The following is a 15,524-nucleotide window of genomic DNA, read 5'->3' on the forward strand; positions in this document are numbered from 1 at the left end:
AGGCTGATAGATAGATTCTCAGAGTGATAGATCTGGAACAGCAAGTCTTGTATCACGTGTTGTAGCAAGGAAGGTCCACTAGGGGGGTAGGGGTAAGGAGATGTTTTTAAGAGTGATATTTTTGAGAGTCCTTTCCCCAGTTAAACTGGTGTTTCTGCTGCCACTACTGCTGCCATCTCTGGGCATGTGGTATCAATCGATCACAGTTCATAGAGCTATTACGAGCAAAGGTCACTGGAGTCACTATGAACAAGTGATATACAAAGACCCTTCTTGCTGCTGATGGTTGTGGCAAAGAAAGCTCATGAGGGAGGGAGGAATCTTCTTTGCAGGCCAACATGCGTCCCTATAGTTCCATAATTCTAGTCACTAGAACTGTGGAATGATAGAATTATGGCCGAATATGTCTTCTTCAAACAAAGTCTTTAAAAAAAAACCTTGCAAAAATATTCAGTACATACTTAACACAAGAAATATGATAAACAGATTGTATAAGCTGGAATCTGTAATGTACTAATCTCTGCATGCTGGAAAGGCGCATATTTCATTTTGCTAAGGAAAACATCACAGGAAGAGGCGTACAAATTACACCAACTGTCTATTGGAATTTATTTATTATTTCAGTGGTCTCAGCCAGATAGGATTCTATCCCAAGTATTGGTGGTGGGTAGGGAGCTGGGTGAGTGATTCAGATTCCAGCAAGGCAAAGCCAGTTTCCAGTTCTAGTAAGGCAATGCCAAATATGGTAAGGGTCAAGTTCCAGCAAGGCAAAGTTCAAGCAAAGCAAGTAGCACCCTGGAGAGCTCCATGCAAAGCTCAGGCTGAAAGGTCATGCAAGCAAATTCAAAATGCTTCAATGGCAGGCAAACACAAAGCGAGCCCTAAATAGAGCTGCAGCTCTTTCCGGGGTGATGATCTCCCCTTCCAGTGCTCAAAGCCTCTTCATTTAAAGGGGTCTAGCCCAATTCAGCAACCAGGGGAAATGATGGTTTCACTGAGGCAATATGAACTCAACAGACTAGGGAGGTCCTGGCAACTCAGACTCTGCTTATGCTAAACCTTCTGGTGCAGTGGGAACATATGGCAATGATATTTCCTTGTTCCTTGAAGAGTCATGACAACTTTCAAAGAGTCATAAGAATACAATGAATTTCTAATTGGCCACTGCGCTTAGGAAAGTTGGGGTTTTTTTTTTAATAGAATCAGTCACACACCATATCATATATAGGCAATGGATGACAACAGCAAATCCATATGTAACCCCGCCCCATATATTTTAGATTTTTTTAAAGAAAGGATTTTAAGGAAAATGTGAGTGTTAAAGATCAATCACATAACCAGGCATGGCACACCCATGAGGCAAAAGTGCTGATCTCACCAAAATCTGACAAGATATTGTGGAGTGCACAACATCTCACAAGATTTCAGTGAGATCTTGCTGGAAAACAGCACCACTTCTTCGGTGAAGGTGGCCTAGTGGGTGGTGTGGCAGGGCAGGGCAGGGCAGGGCAGGTTGGCACTTCCTGTTTTGCACTGAGTGGCAATACAGGATGCATTGTCCTGCTCATCGTTATTCACTATTTTAGTAAAAGTACCCTGAGTGGCATACTGAATATTCATAAGAACATAGTAAAAAGTACTACAGCCAGTTTCTAAATAAAGAGTGTAAGCCTCCATCTTCAGGCTTACTGTCTCATCTGTAAAGTGGGAATAAAAGGAATTTACTCCACAGTTCTATAATTTGCTAACTTCGCAAAAAAATAAAATCACTGTATAAACCCCAAGTGTTATGATTAATAGTAATCCTCACATGTACAGGAGAAGTGTTGTTGCTCAGAAGACATATATGAAAACCAAATGAGTTGTAGTGGTTTCAAACATACACAATCTGTACACCTACTATATCCAGCTAGTAAAATAAACTGACCCTTAGATGATGCAGTAAGTACCATGAGTCGTCATAGCTCATTAATCTGGAATGCTGTGGTTATGTTCCTATGCTAACCCTGTTCCAAAATTAAAGCTGAGGAATTATGAGCAATCCCTGCAGACTCTGTTTGGATCTTCAGCAATCAGCATGCACTCAATATACAACCAACCTATAGTGTGGAGGAAGATAGCATAGGCTGGCTGTTCACCAACATTGATCCAGTGTATGACCAGTCCAAGGATTTGCACTTTGTGGACTTGCCTTCTGTATGAGGCTCGCTTCAATGTTCATTGTCAAAAGGTTGGCAGCCAAAAACCACATTGAACTTTTGATTACCTTGGATTTCCTCTCTCCACCTACACTGGTGGTCCCTGTCTGAGGCTGAGAAAGAGGATGTTAGTAATTAAGTCTACAGGGAGAAGATGTATCCTGTGGAATTGCTAGTCACATTTGTAATCTCTTGTTTTCTCCAAAGGAACTTGGGTATTCTCCAGCTTTCTACTCACAAGAATTTGCTTTTTTAACAGGGCATTGCTTGCTACAAAAGGAACTCCCACGATGCGACTTCTGTTTTTGAAGATGCTCCTCTTCTTGCTGTTCTTTCTCACAGGTAAGCAAACACATGACTAAGTGTGTCTGTGTGAACTGCTCAAGGAATCCCCACGGTGCACAGGATAGATGAAGAGAAAAGGAGGTGCAGATATGGCAGTTCTTCTGTTGAGACATGTCCCCCTGTCTTAAGCCATGTGCATGCAGTGTTAGTGTGCAGACCCAGTAGCATTTAAAAGAAAGACTTTTTCCCCCCTCATAGGCTGCGACATGCTCATTTTCTTGTTCTTGTAGGGCAGGCCTGTACAACTTGCAAAACAGGAATAAATACACAGCCCACAAATCCCTTTATAACAGCTATGAGGAACTAGATTTAGGTTGCAGAGAGAGGCTTGGATGAACCCAAGTATGTGCAATGTGCTTCTGTATAGGCAAGGGAGAGGCTAATTTTGCTTATCAGTGATAGCCTCTAAAACAAGAATGGGGAGCCTGTGGCTCTCTAGAAGTTGCTGGACTTCAACCCCTTTAATCTCTGGCGATTGGCCATGCAGGCTGGGAATTGGAATCCAACAACATCTGGAGGACTTCAGGTTCTCAAGCTCTGTCTTGAAGGTTGGAGGCTTTCTCGAGCATGTACTAGTTTAATGTTGAAATGTTCTCTTTTCTCCCTATAGGGTGTTATTAATAGGTTATCAATAAATGCCAAAAGTAAATAAATATCATTTATTTTGTTGTTTATTATTTATTTAAAACATTTATATGCCACCTCTCTTTAAAGTAATTTCTCTGCCTTGTAAGTGAAACAATTCAAAATGATTCAATATACAACTGCAAACAATCTGATAAGAACCGCATATATCACAATACATAAACCAAAAGGGGTGGAATGGGCTGCTGCCACAGAGGGTCCAAAACCTTTAGGGAGATTTTAAGGGGCATATAAGGGTTGCTATCAGAAAAGGGAAGTTGAAACTACCCGGTGTTTAAGTAGAAGTACCCGCATGCTTCTCTGAAGCTAAACCAAATTAAAGGATTGTGGGGGATTTTTCAGAAAGTTTAAGTCACTTTTAAAAAGGGATGCTTCTGGTGGTTTGCTATACACTCTTCCTGCTTTTTTCAGATGTTGTGTGGTATTGCTTCAAAAAATTGCAAAACCTGCTTTATCAGAAGTGACAGTGGGATGAAAGAAATGTTTGTGTGTGCATAGTAGGGTTGTCAGCTTTTCATCATGTTGCTGTGTCCTGAAACCCAGCCAGATGGGCAGAGTATAAATTATTATTATTATTATTATTATTATTATTATTATTATTATTATTATATTTAAAAGCAGCTTTATGTGCAAACATTAGCAGTTTGGCACATCCACTCAGTGAAACCCTTCACTTGAAGTTGCCATTGCTGTTGGATGGACTGAGTTCACCTTGGTCACTTATAAACAGCAATGTTTAAGGAATTCATTATTTGTGAATTTCAGTATGAACTGATCTGATCCACATCTCCTGGATTATTATGCGGATTGGAGCACAGTTATCCCTCAGTCTTTGCACCTTTCTTGGCTTAAAAAAAAATACCCTAATGCATATAAAGATGGAGAAATACATTTAGAAATGAGTGTTTTGAGGGGGGGGTTTCAAAATGTATATTTATTAGTAAATACATTCAAAAATACGAATTTTGAATTATTTTAAAATTGGAGATTAAATGGAGAAATGGAAACCAATACAGACCAGAAATAAAGTGATCTGTTCATCCCTATTTGCAAATTGTGCAGGTCTCTTAAAGTGTTTTTCTCCTTCTTTCTACACAAATGGAAGATTTCTGGCAGAGCTTTTCTGGCAGCTGGAGAAGCTGTCTATCTGACATCCTTCAGGCAAGGGACCTTCAAAATAAAGATTTTGTGCCTTGGCACCAAATGAAACAACATGAGTACCTTCACTTTCTTTACACTCCAAGAGCAAGGCCAGAACTGCTTCCTAGATGCCCACGCTTAAAACCTACTGCTTCACAGTCTCCACTGCTGTCCCTCAACATCCTGTTTTCCCCCTGCTACAATTACACCTTTTATTCATGTTATTTTGTAAATGTCCTGAGCATAGTAAGTCACTGTTGCTGTATTTGTGGGGAACATTTTTTTTTTATTTAGATGTGAGCAAAATATGTTTAAAAAGCAGATCAGGGTGGCTGTTCATTTGTTTTAAGACAACAACAACAAAAAAAGTCTTTCAAATATTTTGGGTCCCTTTATTATATTTTTCCATTTTTGTTGTGTATTATTTCATTGTTTTTAACATTTGTAAGCCACCTCTTAATGGAAAGGCAGGGTGCTGAAAAGCACCATAAATAAATAAAGTAATCCATATTTTGGAAGCTCAGATTGATGAGTTTTGAAATCCTGGAATTGGCAGTACTACATGGAGAGATAGCCTCGTGATAAATCTGCAAGAATCTTTCTGTCTTTCTAAGGACAAACTGCAGTGTACATTTCTAAACGGAAGCATTTTGCACTCTCCTTTCATTGTCCTATGCAATGGACAATGATTTGTGACTGTTGTACTTCCATGACCAATATAATAACTGTGGGAGCACAATTACACAATGAGAAGGAGGACAGTTAAGTGGAGTATAGCATATCCTTCTTATATGGCTGTTTCCACTCTCTAGTAACATTGGGAAACCTCTCTGCAAAAGCTATGAAGCTGGCAGCTGTGATGGGCTCATAGGAAGCAATTCAGGAAGACATTGTCTACCTAGACATTTCCGAAAGATTTCCTGGCAATTTTGCTTTTAGTTTTGTTGTGATTTTCCTCTCACATTTGGAACATGACTAGATCTATCCAACACAACCTGCAAATGAAATCACATAATGGAAATAAGTGTCATGGAAGACACTTCACCTTTTAAATACATGATAGAAAAAAGCAATGAAATGCAGTTTGTTCCTATGAGTCTCCCCTTCTTCAACTTAGTATTAAAAAGCCAGAATATTAAACGTTCTAGGAGAAGGAAATATATGCATTATCCTGTGGCTTTCTTATGGCCAGGCATAGGCAAACTTGGCCCTCCAGCTGTTTTTGAACTACAACTCCCATCATCCCTAGCTAACAGGGCCAGTGGTCAGGGATGATGGGAGTTGTAGTCCCAAAACATCTGGAGGGCCGAGTTTGCCTATGCTTGCCTTTGGCCCTGTGCTGATGTCTGACAGTGCAATCCTATACATGTCTACTCAGAAGTAAATTTTATTTAATGTAATAGTACCTGTCTCTTGGTAAGTGCGTAGAGGGTTGCAACCTTAATTCTCTATTCACACCATATAATCATCATTGAGCAAATCTGTGTTTTCTTTATAATGTTTGGTTTTGCCATAACAAAGAAATTAAGGACCAACACCAGGCTCTCACTTTTGGTTGAGAAATAGTAGGTGGAGAAAGAGGCCAATTATCTCATATATGCCTATGAATTTTCATGAAACATCTGTGATTGACCAGTGTGTTAGAACCACTAAAGCAATCAGGATTGTGGTTGAGCTTTGCATGCAATTCAAGAGTTAAAACAATGAATGCATGATTAATGATTAATGACTACTGCCATGTATTGTAAGTTGCTTGAAGACCTTTGGGTAACAAGCAGCTAACAAGTTTTAACACCACCACCTCAGCTTCTGAACTGTGGGACTTCAGTGTTTCTCTTATGATTTGTTTTTCTTCAAGGATTGCCACAAACCAGCTCCCTGGAGATTTCTCCTAATGACCAAGAAGTCGTCCTCAGTCTCTACAGTGATTTTTCTGTGATATGCTCAGGGCAGAACGAGATTTACTGGAAAAAGGACAGCAAACACGTATTAGACACTGGGCTGGAGAGAAGGGACAACACTTTTATTAGCGTCCTTACACTCAGGAATGTGACTGGCTATGATACGGGTGAATATTCCTGTCTCTGCAAACAATCAGCAGAGGAAAAAGCCATCTACATTTTTGTACCAGGTATTGGTGATTGCAGTGCTTTGCTGCTTTTAAGTCTCTGGGTTGGTGTGCATGCATGGAGATCTGGAAGACTAGGATATATAGGAGGATGTTGAAGAAAGGTGATCTCTGGTGTGGTTTGGGACTGTGAATGCTACAGGTTATAACTTTGTGGCATATGCATATTCCACAAAACCCTACCATATTCAGAGATGGCCCACCTTAAAGAAATAATTTAACTTAGATATATATATATAATTTTATTTTGCAACAACTCCAGTCTGACAAGAGGGAAACGCTGCTTTGTCCAAGCTAGAAAGAAAATAGGACTGTAGTATTCCAATAACACTAAACCTGATGCTGAGTCTCTTCCAATTCATCCTTATTCTATATTGTTTTTAATATTAATAATATTTTAATATTCATTTGGAAGCCTCCCAGAGTGGCTGGGGAAACCCAGCCAGATGGGTGGGATATAAATAATAAATTATTATTATTATTCATCGTTCAGTTTACAAATGTCTTATGCCAGGAATTCATCTTTTTTATTATTGCTACTGAACATTATCTGTGCCATTGCATAATTGATTGGTTTCTCTCCACCTTCTTCTCCCTATAGACCCCTCTTTGCCATTCGTACCTAGCAGCCAAGAGGACACATTTGTTTTCACCACAGGCCATGGTGAAGACATTATCCCATGCCGTGTGACAGACCCCAACACAAGAGTGACCCTTTATGAAAAGAAGATCGATGACCCAATCCCTAGCACTTATTTTGCACAACAAGGCTTCAAAGGGTACTTTGAAGACACGTCCTACATCTGCAGGGCAACATTAGACGAGCAGGAGTTTGACTCTGAAACATTTTATGTGTACAGCATCCAAGGTGAACCTTTTCATAATACTTTCCTCATCTAATGTGGGCAAAGGAGTTGCTCTTCAGTTAAAAGTTATGGTCTTTCTGTACTGAAATACAGCAGCCTAATTTTGTGTTTTGGTATTGAGTCTTACCCATCAAACAACCTGTAGCAGATGAAGCCAGTCCACCCTCCTGCCCAAAGTGCAAGACAACCTTCTGGAAGTGGACCTGCTCAATTAAAATTAGCCATGTTCACAGAGTGTTCAGTGTGCTTTACACGTGGAACAGTTGCCTGATGTATTACTCCATTGTGTTGCCATATTTATTCTTCAGCCTATGCTGAGGTTTATTTTTTGAGGGGAGAGGTGGCAGCAGGATTACTCACATCTTCATGGGGAGAAAATTAAACTCAATGTGCAAAGGAATAATCATACAACAACCACAAAGCCAGCAATATGAACTTGGTGCACACCCCATGTGCATTTTCAGTCACGTGAATCTGTCCTCCTGTAATTTTGGCTTCTTTTCATACTAATTTGAAATTCCCCCTTTTATAGTTTCATCTTCTCCTACCTCCGTCATCAATGTCACTGTCAGTGCTGTGCAAACTATTTTGAAACAAGGGGAAAATATCAGTGTGACTTGTGCAGTGAGAGGCATTGATCTGGTCAATTATACTTGGAGTTATCCTGGTCAGAAGGTAAGTAAATGGCCAGGGGGGGGGGGAGTGGCTGGGAGGGAGAGGAGGTTTGTTTTGTCTTCTCATCCAGACTGGACATAACACAAGTGATGGACTAATTGCCATGTTGTCTTCTCTGTAGAAGGGTGGGCAGTCATTACAGCAGAGAGGCAATTGTTTGAGTGTAATAACTGGGCTACAAAGCCAAATGTGGATGCTCCCTCCCACAATCAGGAATTATTTTGGGACTGCATACTTATGCACACTTACCTGGGAGTAAGTCTGTTCTGAGCAGGCATGCGCAAGATCGCACCATTAACTTGCTTGATTTTTGTGGTAAAATGCCCTGGGAACGTGGTTACAGGGTAACATATAAATATTATTTAATCATTTGATGACCGAATACTCCATGAGCACCTAGGATAGGATGGAAATATTAATGAATTCATTAATGAAGTGCCCTCCATTGCTGTTCACTGCCTTGTTACTTTATGAGATGGTAGTATATAAATACTCCTATTAAAAATAAATTATAAATAAAAGAGTGAACACAATCTGCTGCTTGAGTAGAAGAATGGGGGAAAGCATACCAAGCTGCCTTATTACTTATGTATTAGCACACTTTCTTCTAAGGGCCTTTCAACATCAGATGTGTTGATTTGTTAGATGGAAAATAGATGCCAAATGCAAGTGCCATATGAACAGCAGAGAAGTAATTTGCACATCCCTGAATGACTCCTATAGAGGCTCCTTTACCTATATATCAGTAGCTAGTAGTCATGATTGTTATGCTGTACCTCTACTTCAAGGGGCATTACCCAGCTTTCAGGCTTTGCATAGGCACCTGGTCATCCACTGTGAGAACAGGATGATGGACTAAATGGGCGATTGGCCTGATCCAACAGGCTTATCTCACGTTCTTATGCTCTTACCTTCAATCATTTGAGCATGGCTACGTGGGTTCAACAAACCCTTCGACACACTTCAAAAAACTCCTGTAATGCTAAGCGCGATTTACATCATGTAATCTTTTTGCCATTCTTCTGCAGGTAGGCAAGGAGGTAAAACCATGGACCGATGTTGGAACAAGGGGCAGTCGCGATACGAGTACCACCTTAACCATCCACAATGCAGAGCTGGAGGATGAAGGAGATTATATCTGTGAGGCCACTGACACATATCATGGGCAAAAAGAAACACAAAGCATCTTTATCAGAGTGATTGGTATGTTTGTATATAAAATTCCATCAGCCTGGTGAAATGTAATTAGATGGTGTTGAACTGACTCTATGAACCTTTTTTTTCCCCTTTTGAGCTTTGATTATTTTACAGAACTATTATCTTGCAAAGGAGTTGCCAACCTTTGTGGGGCCTGTGGGCACCTCTCCCTCTAGTCACTTATTTCCCTTTTCAGCCAGGTCATACATCAACAGACAGAAAAGCATAAAACATGAACACTTTTCCATGGGGTCTGGATATCCAGTAGAATTAAAGTAGATCCTCTTGACTGTATAATTTTCAGTGGGTTCCCCCAAAAGCTTGCACTGGGGAGCTGTTAAAATCACAGATCTGGTGTTTCTGAGGAGCGCAAAAGCATTGTTCTAAAACACAGAGCCTCACATGTATTCATGGTTTTTATACTAAATGACAACAAAACCACCAAGAAGCCACAAACACACCTATGTACACAAAGGTGATCTATGTTTTGATGGTGATTTTGGGAGGAATTGTAAAAATTACAAGGATCCCTAAGGATCCATGCCTTAGATTCATGTTTTTGCAGCATTGGAAAGTGTCAGATCTGTGATTTTGTAGTTGTTTCCATTAAGGAACAGATGTGAGCCGTGACTTGATGGTGGGATGTTGGTAACCCATGAAAGAAGTGCAATATTAAAACCATCCGTTTTACTGGATCCAACATGTGTGCACATGCACTGCCTTGGAGACTCTGTTCTTTCTCTTTTCCCCTTGTGACACTCTACATTCTCCCCTTGCTCCCCACTGGTCACTCTGTTTTCCTCCAATCTCTCAACTTGATCCCATTTCCTTCCTACCCACTCAGTCACTTTGCTTTCTGTTCAGCTGTTCAAACTGCAGAACACATAGATCTGAAAGAGGAAGCTGGAAAGATGGCAAAGTCAAAGCCACTCTGCTTACCTGTGCATTCTCTCTCCCACTTTTTCTTATCTAGAGCATGGCTTTGTGACCTTCCACACTATTCTGAATGACACAGTGTCTGCTGAACTGCACAAAAGCCACACCTTCCATGTGCTGATTGAGGCGTATCCAAGCCCAACCATCGTTTGGCTTCAGAATAATCAGCCCCTGACTTCAGAGAGCAACAGTGAATTTGCCATCAGCACCAGGAATTCCTCAGAAACCAAGTAAGTGTCTGCTGTCAGGTGAGCTGGCAAAATCAGCCAGGGAGTGTGACCCTGGTTGCTCCTTCTGGATCTTTCAGTGGCTGTTAATGCTGTCCACCACTGCATCCTCCAAGAACATCTCTGTGAGTTGAAGGCACTGATCTGTTGTGGTTCTGCTCCTACCTGCAAGACTAGTCTCAAAGAATGGTATTGGGAGTCTATGCCACACCCTAGCAACATAGCCGCAGGGTGCCACAAGGCACTATTTTATCCCTGATGCTACTTAGCATCTATATGAAGCTGTTGGGAGTAGTCATCTGGGGCACACAATCCTGATCACACCCAGCTGTGAGTCTCCATTAAGGCTGTGCCCAAGCTGAACCAGTGCCTGCCTGGATGCAGTGAATGAGGGTTCATAAAATGAATCCTGTTAAAAGCAGAGACACTGTGTCTGAGTGGTTCCTAGGTCCAGGAACTGGGCATTTCGTCTTTTCTAGAAGGGGTTGCACTGCTTCTGAAGGAATAGGTATGCTGTTGAGGGCACTGGGAGTACGTTTGCACATGGAGGCCCAAGTCTCCTCTGTGGCAGAGTGCCTATCACCAGCTTCAGATGGTACATGAACTGTGACATTTTCTGGGTGGGTGCCACCATCACTCATACACTAGCAATCTTGTTCAGAGAAAATGGCAGCCATCATAGCAACCAAGGTGATTTTCTGGCCCAAAACCTGGCCTGAACCCAGATTGGAATGTGTCCAAATAATCAATTTCCTCCAAAAGTTCCTGCAGCTGAACCACCACTCCCCTCTTGAGCACCTTGCCCAAAAAGAGGATCTTAGTGACCAATCAGTAGTTGTCAGTTACCTCAGACTCCAGGGATCATGTTTTCCTTCAAAGTGGCAGGGACCATCTCCTCATACAAAGATGCATTAACCATTGCCTGGATCCACATGGTCACACACACCCTGCCAGCCTGCATGAACAAGCCAGGATGGGAAAGAGATGACAGAGCAAGTACTGTGACTACAGTGTGCTTCGAAAGCACTGTGGCTTTCCTTTTCTGCGTATAGTTGGGGGGAAATTCCTGCCTTGAAAGAAAGAAAAAAGTCTCTTTTAGCCCATGATGGGCAATTTTCTGATTTGCTCCAATAATTCCACCAATTTAGTTTCTCCAGTTTAGTTTCTCCAGTTTAGTTTGATTGAAGGGACTTGGCAGAAATGCCACTTTAACTGTAGCAGGTTTCGTGCTTCTACATGAGCTGATCATCTGCTCCAGCATCTTAATTTACATAAGGTTCTAATTCCTCCAGGTACCATACTACTCTAACCCTTGTGAGGGTGAAACAGAGTGAGGGAGGTTTATATACTGTCCGAGCATTCCATGAAGATGACTTGAAAGAGCTCTCCTTCACCTTACAGATTAATGGTGAGCAGATTTCTTTGCAAAAATTTATCTTGCACTAGGAAATTATTTATCAACCCAGCTCATTTAAACAAAAGCAACACAAATGTCAAGGGCAGGGAACAAGCATTGTCCCACTGGCAAAGGGATTGACAGTGCACTCACTTCTGTACCACTGAACAAATGAGTCTCTTTTCTTTTCTTTTCTTTTTGCAAATATGCTTTATTGTTTTGAAGTACAAATACAAACAAAGCCATAGATCAGTAAACAAACAAAAACCAATTGTAGGGAACAGCATTGATGACAGAGGCGCACCAATAAAATCAGAGTGGTGCATATTTCACATCCCTGGCTCCCTCCCACTGCACTGCAGACCTTGCCAAAGACTCACATGCAAAACTGGAGGATTAACGGAATGCAGGTTTCTATTCGCAGAGCTTAGGAAAGGAAAACATACTTTGTCAGGCTGTTCATGTTTCGTCAGGTCTCTGACCACTTTGCTGTACTGTATTAAGCACTCAGAAACTGTGGTACATTTTTCATGCAAAAGTTACATCTGTTCTCATGTTTATTCTGGCATTTACTCTGCCACCACATGTGGCATCCATACATGTGGAGTTTTAGCATGCTTGCAATATGGCAGTACTGTGTGAGTGTTGCACATGAATGGGCCTGTCCATGTGGCAGGTGCTTTTTAACATGGCAGGCCAAGCATTCTAGAATGTTTTCATAGGTAAGTCCAGGCCACTCTCTCTTGGCCCTCTCATTCTGCTCTCTCTTTCACGGTGTGCTTGCTAAGTCCATAAGAATTGCTTTGCTGGATCAATAGAGAGCAAAAACCCTTGCAGATAACTTCGCCTCGGGACTTCAGAGACAAACACCCCATGGGAAACTCTGCTTCACTCCTGCGACAGAGGATGCAAGGACAAAGTTCTCCACACAGGTAAGCAAGGAAGGGGAAGTCCATGCCTCAAAGTACGAATTCTGCACATGACATGACATGACATGACATGACATACCTTCCATGTTCCCAATTCCTCACAATGTTGGAAACTTCATATTGGTAAACAACCCTTCCCAGCAGCAGTATAGAGACATATATAGTGGGATCGAGCTGTGGAGCCATACCTGCAGTGCCAGCATTACTGCAGCATATCTGGGCAGGCCTATGACAAGTCAAGATGACAGTGAGGTTAGGGCCATATGGATGTCCTGGTGGAAGTAATGGAATGCTGGTAGCAGTCCCACCAGTGCCAGCATGGTCCTAATCTCTCCACTATCTCAGATAAGCAGTGTTGGGAGAGTGGCTCCACCTCACCTCACCCATTGCCACTGCTCAGCAGATAGCACAAATTTATCCCACACAGGGCACACAGCATAAATAGGGAGGAAGAACTACACCAGACATCTTGAAGGCAGCAGAAAGCACAGCTATTGCTGCTGGAGAAAACCAAGCACTCATTTCAACCACCGCGGCAGCTGCTTCTGGCCAAAAACACATGGCCTCTTTTTCTTTGCAGGATCAGGACTTGGCCCATGAAGAGGAATAAACAGTAGCAGCAGCAGCCAGAATTCCACTACAGCTCCCCTACATGGGATAGGTGAGTTTTGTTTCTGTGACCATTGACAGATAAGTCTCTGAATGCAGTTGTCAGGCATCTCCAGGCTGGGGGGGACGGGCGGGTCTGAGGCACGGGATGTGGAAGAGCACTAAGGTTAAAGCATCCTGTTTTCATCACTTGCTCACAACCACCTGCTGAGCATCTGGGCACCGGAACAACATAGCTATTGACCATTACTCATCACTGCCCCTGTGTCTCTCTTTCCAAGGTAACCCTCCAACAGGTGCAGATGCAAGTCTGGTTCCAAGTCCAGCAGAATGTGGGCTGTGATCGAGGCCTGCAGCAAGACCTGCCACAACAACAGCTGCCAGAGTGAATGCAATTGTTTCCACATGGGATCACCACCATTTGCTTTCACAGTGTTCCTGTACCTGTGCAAGCTGCTTCACAGACAGCCATGTAGCAGGTGCAGTCACACTCTAGATTGCGGATGCAGTAACAGCGAAATATGTTCCCGGTACTCTATTGTGTGTCATGCAGCTTTCAAAGGCATAGGAGCCCTGCTGGAACAAGAAAGTTGGGAACCCCATGTGCCCATTTCTGAACCTATTCTCCCACTGTGGCTGTTCAATAAAAATTTGCTTGTTTGACAACTGTTTCTGTGTGATAATAACGCAAAGCGGAAAGGGATTTCCCTCCCCACACACCTGTACCCACCTTCACAATGGAGCTGCTAGTGGCAGGAATGAAGCACTTTTGGCCCTCCAGATGTTCCTGAGAGGACTGTAACTTCTATCATTCCTGCCCACTGCTAACGGGAGCAGGAGTTCAGCAACAACATATTGAATGCCACAAGTTCTTCATTCCTAGCCTAAAGCATTAAACACTACCACATCCCACCAGAGCTCAGGTTATGCATCGTATTCAGCTTCTGAATGGAGAGATGTAGAAAGTTGAGTCCCCTAAAGATCAGTATTGGGACCTGTGCTTTTTAACTTGTTATAAATGATCTGGGGATAGGGGTGAGCAATGAGGTGGCCAGGTTTGCTGATGATACTAAATGGTTCGTGGTCATTAAAACAAAAAGATTGTGAAGAGCTCCAAAAGGACCTCTCCAAACTGAGTGAAAAGGTGTTAAAATGGCAAATGGAATTCAGCATTAAGCAAGTATGAAGTGATGCATGTTGGAGCGAAAAATCTTAATTTCACAAATTTGCTCATAGAATCTAAATGGGCAGTGACTGACCAAGGACAAGAAGTCATAGTAGATAGCTCAATGAAGATGTCAAGCCAGTGTGTGGCAGCTGTGAAAAGGGCAAATTCCTTGCTCAGGGTCTTTAGGAAAGGAATTGAAAATAAAGCTGCAGATATCATAATGCCATTATACAAATCTATGGTGTGATTGCATTTGGAATTACCGTGTACCGTTCTGGCTGCCTCACCTCAAAAAACAAAATATGTTGTAGGTAGGATTCGAAAACGGTTCAGCAAAGGGCAACCAAAATGATGAAAGGGATGGAGCAGCACTCCTATGAGAAAAGATTGTAGCATTTGGGACTTTTTGGTTTAGAGAACAGGTGAGTCAGAGGTGACACGACAGAAGTTTATTAAGTGATGCATTGCATGGAGAAAGTGGATAGAGAATTTCCCCCCCTCCCTCTCTCATAATAGAACTCAAGGACATGCAATGAAGCCGAATGCTGGCAGTTTCAGGACAAACAGAAGAAAGTACTTCTTCACACAGCACATAGTTCAACTATGGAACTCTCCCAGGAGGCAGTGATGGCCACCAACCTGGATGGCTTTAAAAGAAGATTAGACAAATTCATGGAGGACAAGGCTACTAGCCACAATGCCTATGTTCTACCTTCATTGTCAGAGGCATTATGCCTCTGAATACCAGTTGCTGGAAATGGCATGTGGACAGGCTGCTCGCAGGTTTCCATGGGCATTTAGTTGGCCACTGTGAGAACAGGATGCTGGACTATATGAGCCATTGGCCTCATCCAGCAGGCTGGTCTTATGTTCTCTAGCAAGAGGACAGCATCCTGGTATCTCACCATCTCTCTGGTGAACTATACAATCGGACTGTGTGAAGATTGCTACATTAGTAAAAATACAGCATTATAAATACTTTAAACACTGTGGCACTGGATGGCGCTGTAGAGCTGAAATTGCAACTCAATGATATTTTCAATTGTGAGCTTTACAATGTTTTTT

The 15,524-nt window shown here is 42.1% G+C and overlaps 1 protein-coding gene across 2 annotated transcripts in view; it reads left to right on the plus strand.

Annotated features, from left to right (window-relative positions):
- PDGFRB (platelet derived growth factor receptor beta) overlaps positions 1-15,524 on the plus strand; it is a 73,703-nt gene that overhangs the window by 31,897 nt on the left and 26,282 nt on the right. Inside the window, exons 1-8 of one of the 2 annotated variants that reach the window (XM_083594581.1) lie at positions 2,056-2,230; positions 2,458-2,540; positions 6,187-6,459; positions 7,058-7,324; positions 7,855-7,997; positions 9,026-9,200; positions 10,168-10,360; positions 11,650-11,765. In XM_083594581.1, coding sequence (XP_083450707.1) covers positions 2,199-2,230; positions 2,458-2,540; positions 6,187-6,459; positions 7,058-7,324; positions 7,855-7,997; positions 9,026-9,200; positions 10,168-10,360; positions 11,650-11,765 — 1,282 coding nt within the window. In that variant the 5' untranslated portion in view covers positions 2,056-2,198. Of the gene's footprint in view, positions 1-2,055; positions 2,231-2,457; positions 2,541-6,186; positions 6,460-7,057; positions 7,325-7,854; positions 7,998-9,025; positions 9,201-10,167; positions 10,361-11,649; positions 11,766-15,524 lie in introns of those variants that run through there. The other variant, XM_083594582.1, reaches the window with a different exon arrangement.

The sequence above is a fragment of the Podarcis filfolensis genome (genome assembly GCF_964270895.1).
Source record: "Podarcis filfolensis genome assembly, chromosome: 2".
Taxonomy (NCBI): Eukaryota; Metazoa; Chordata; class Lepidosauria; order Squamata; family Lacertidae; genus Podarcis; species Podarcis filfolensis.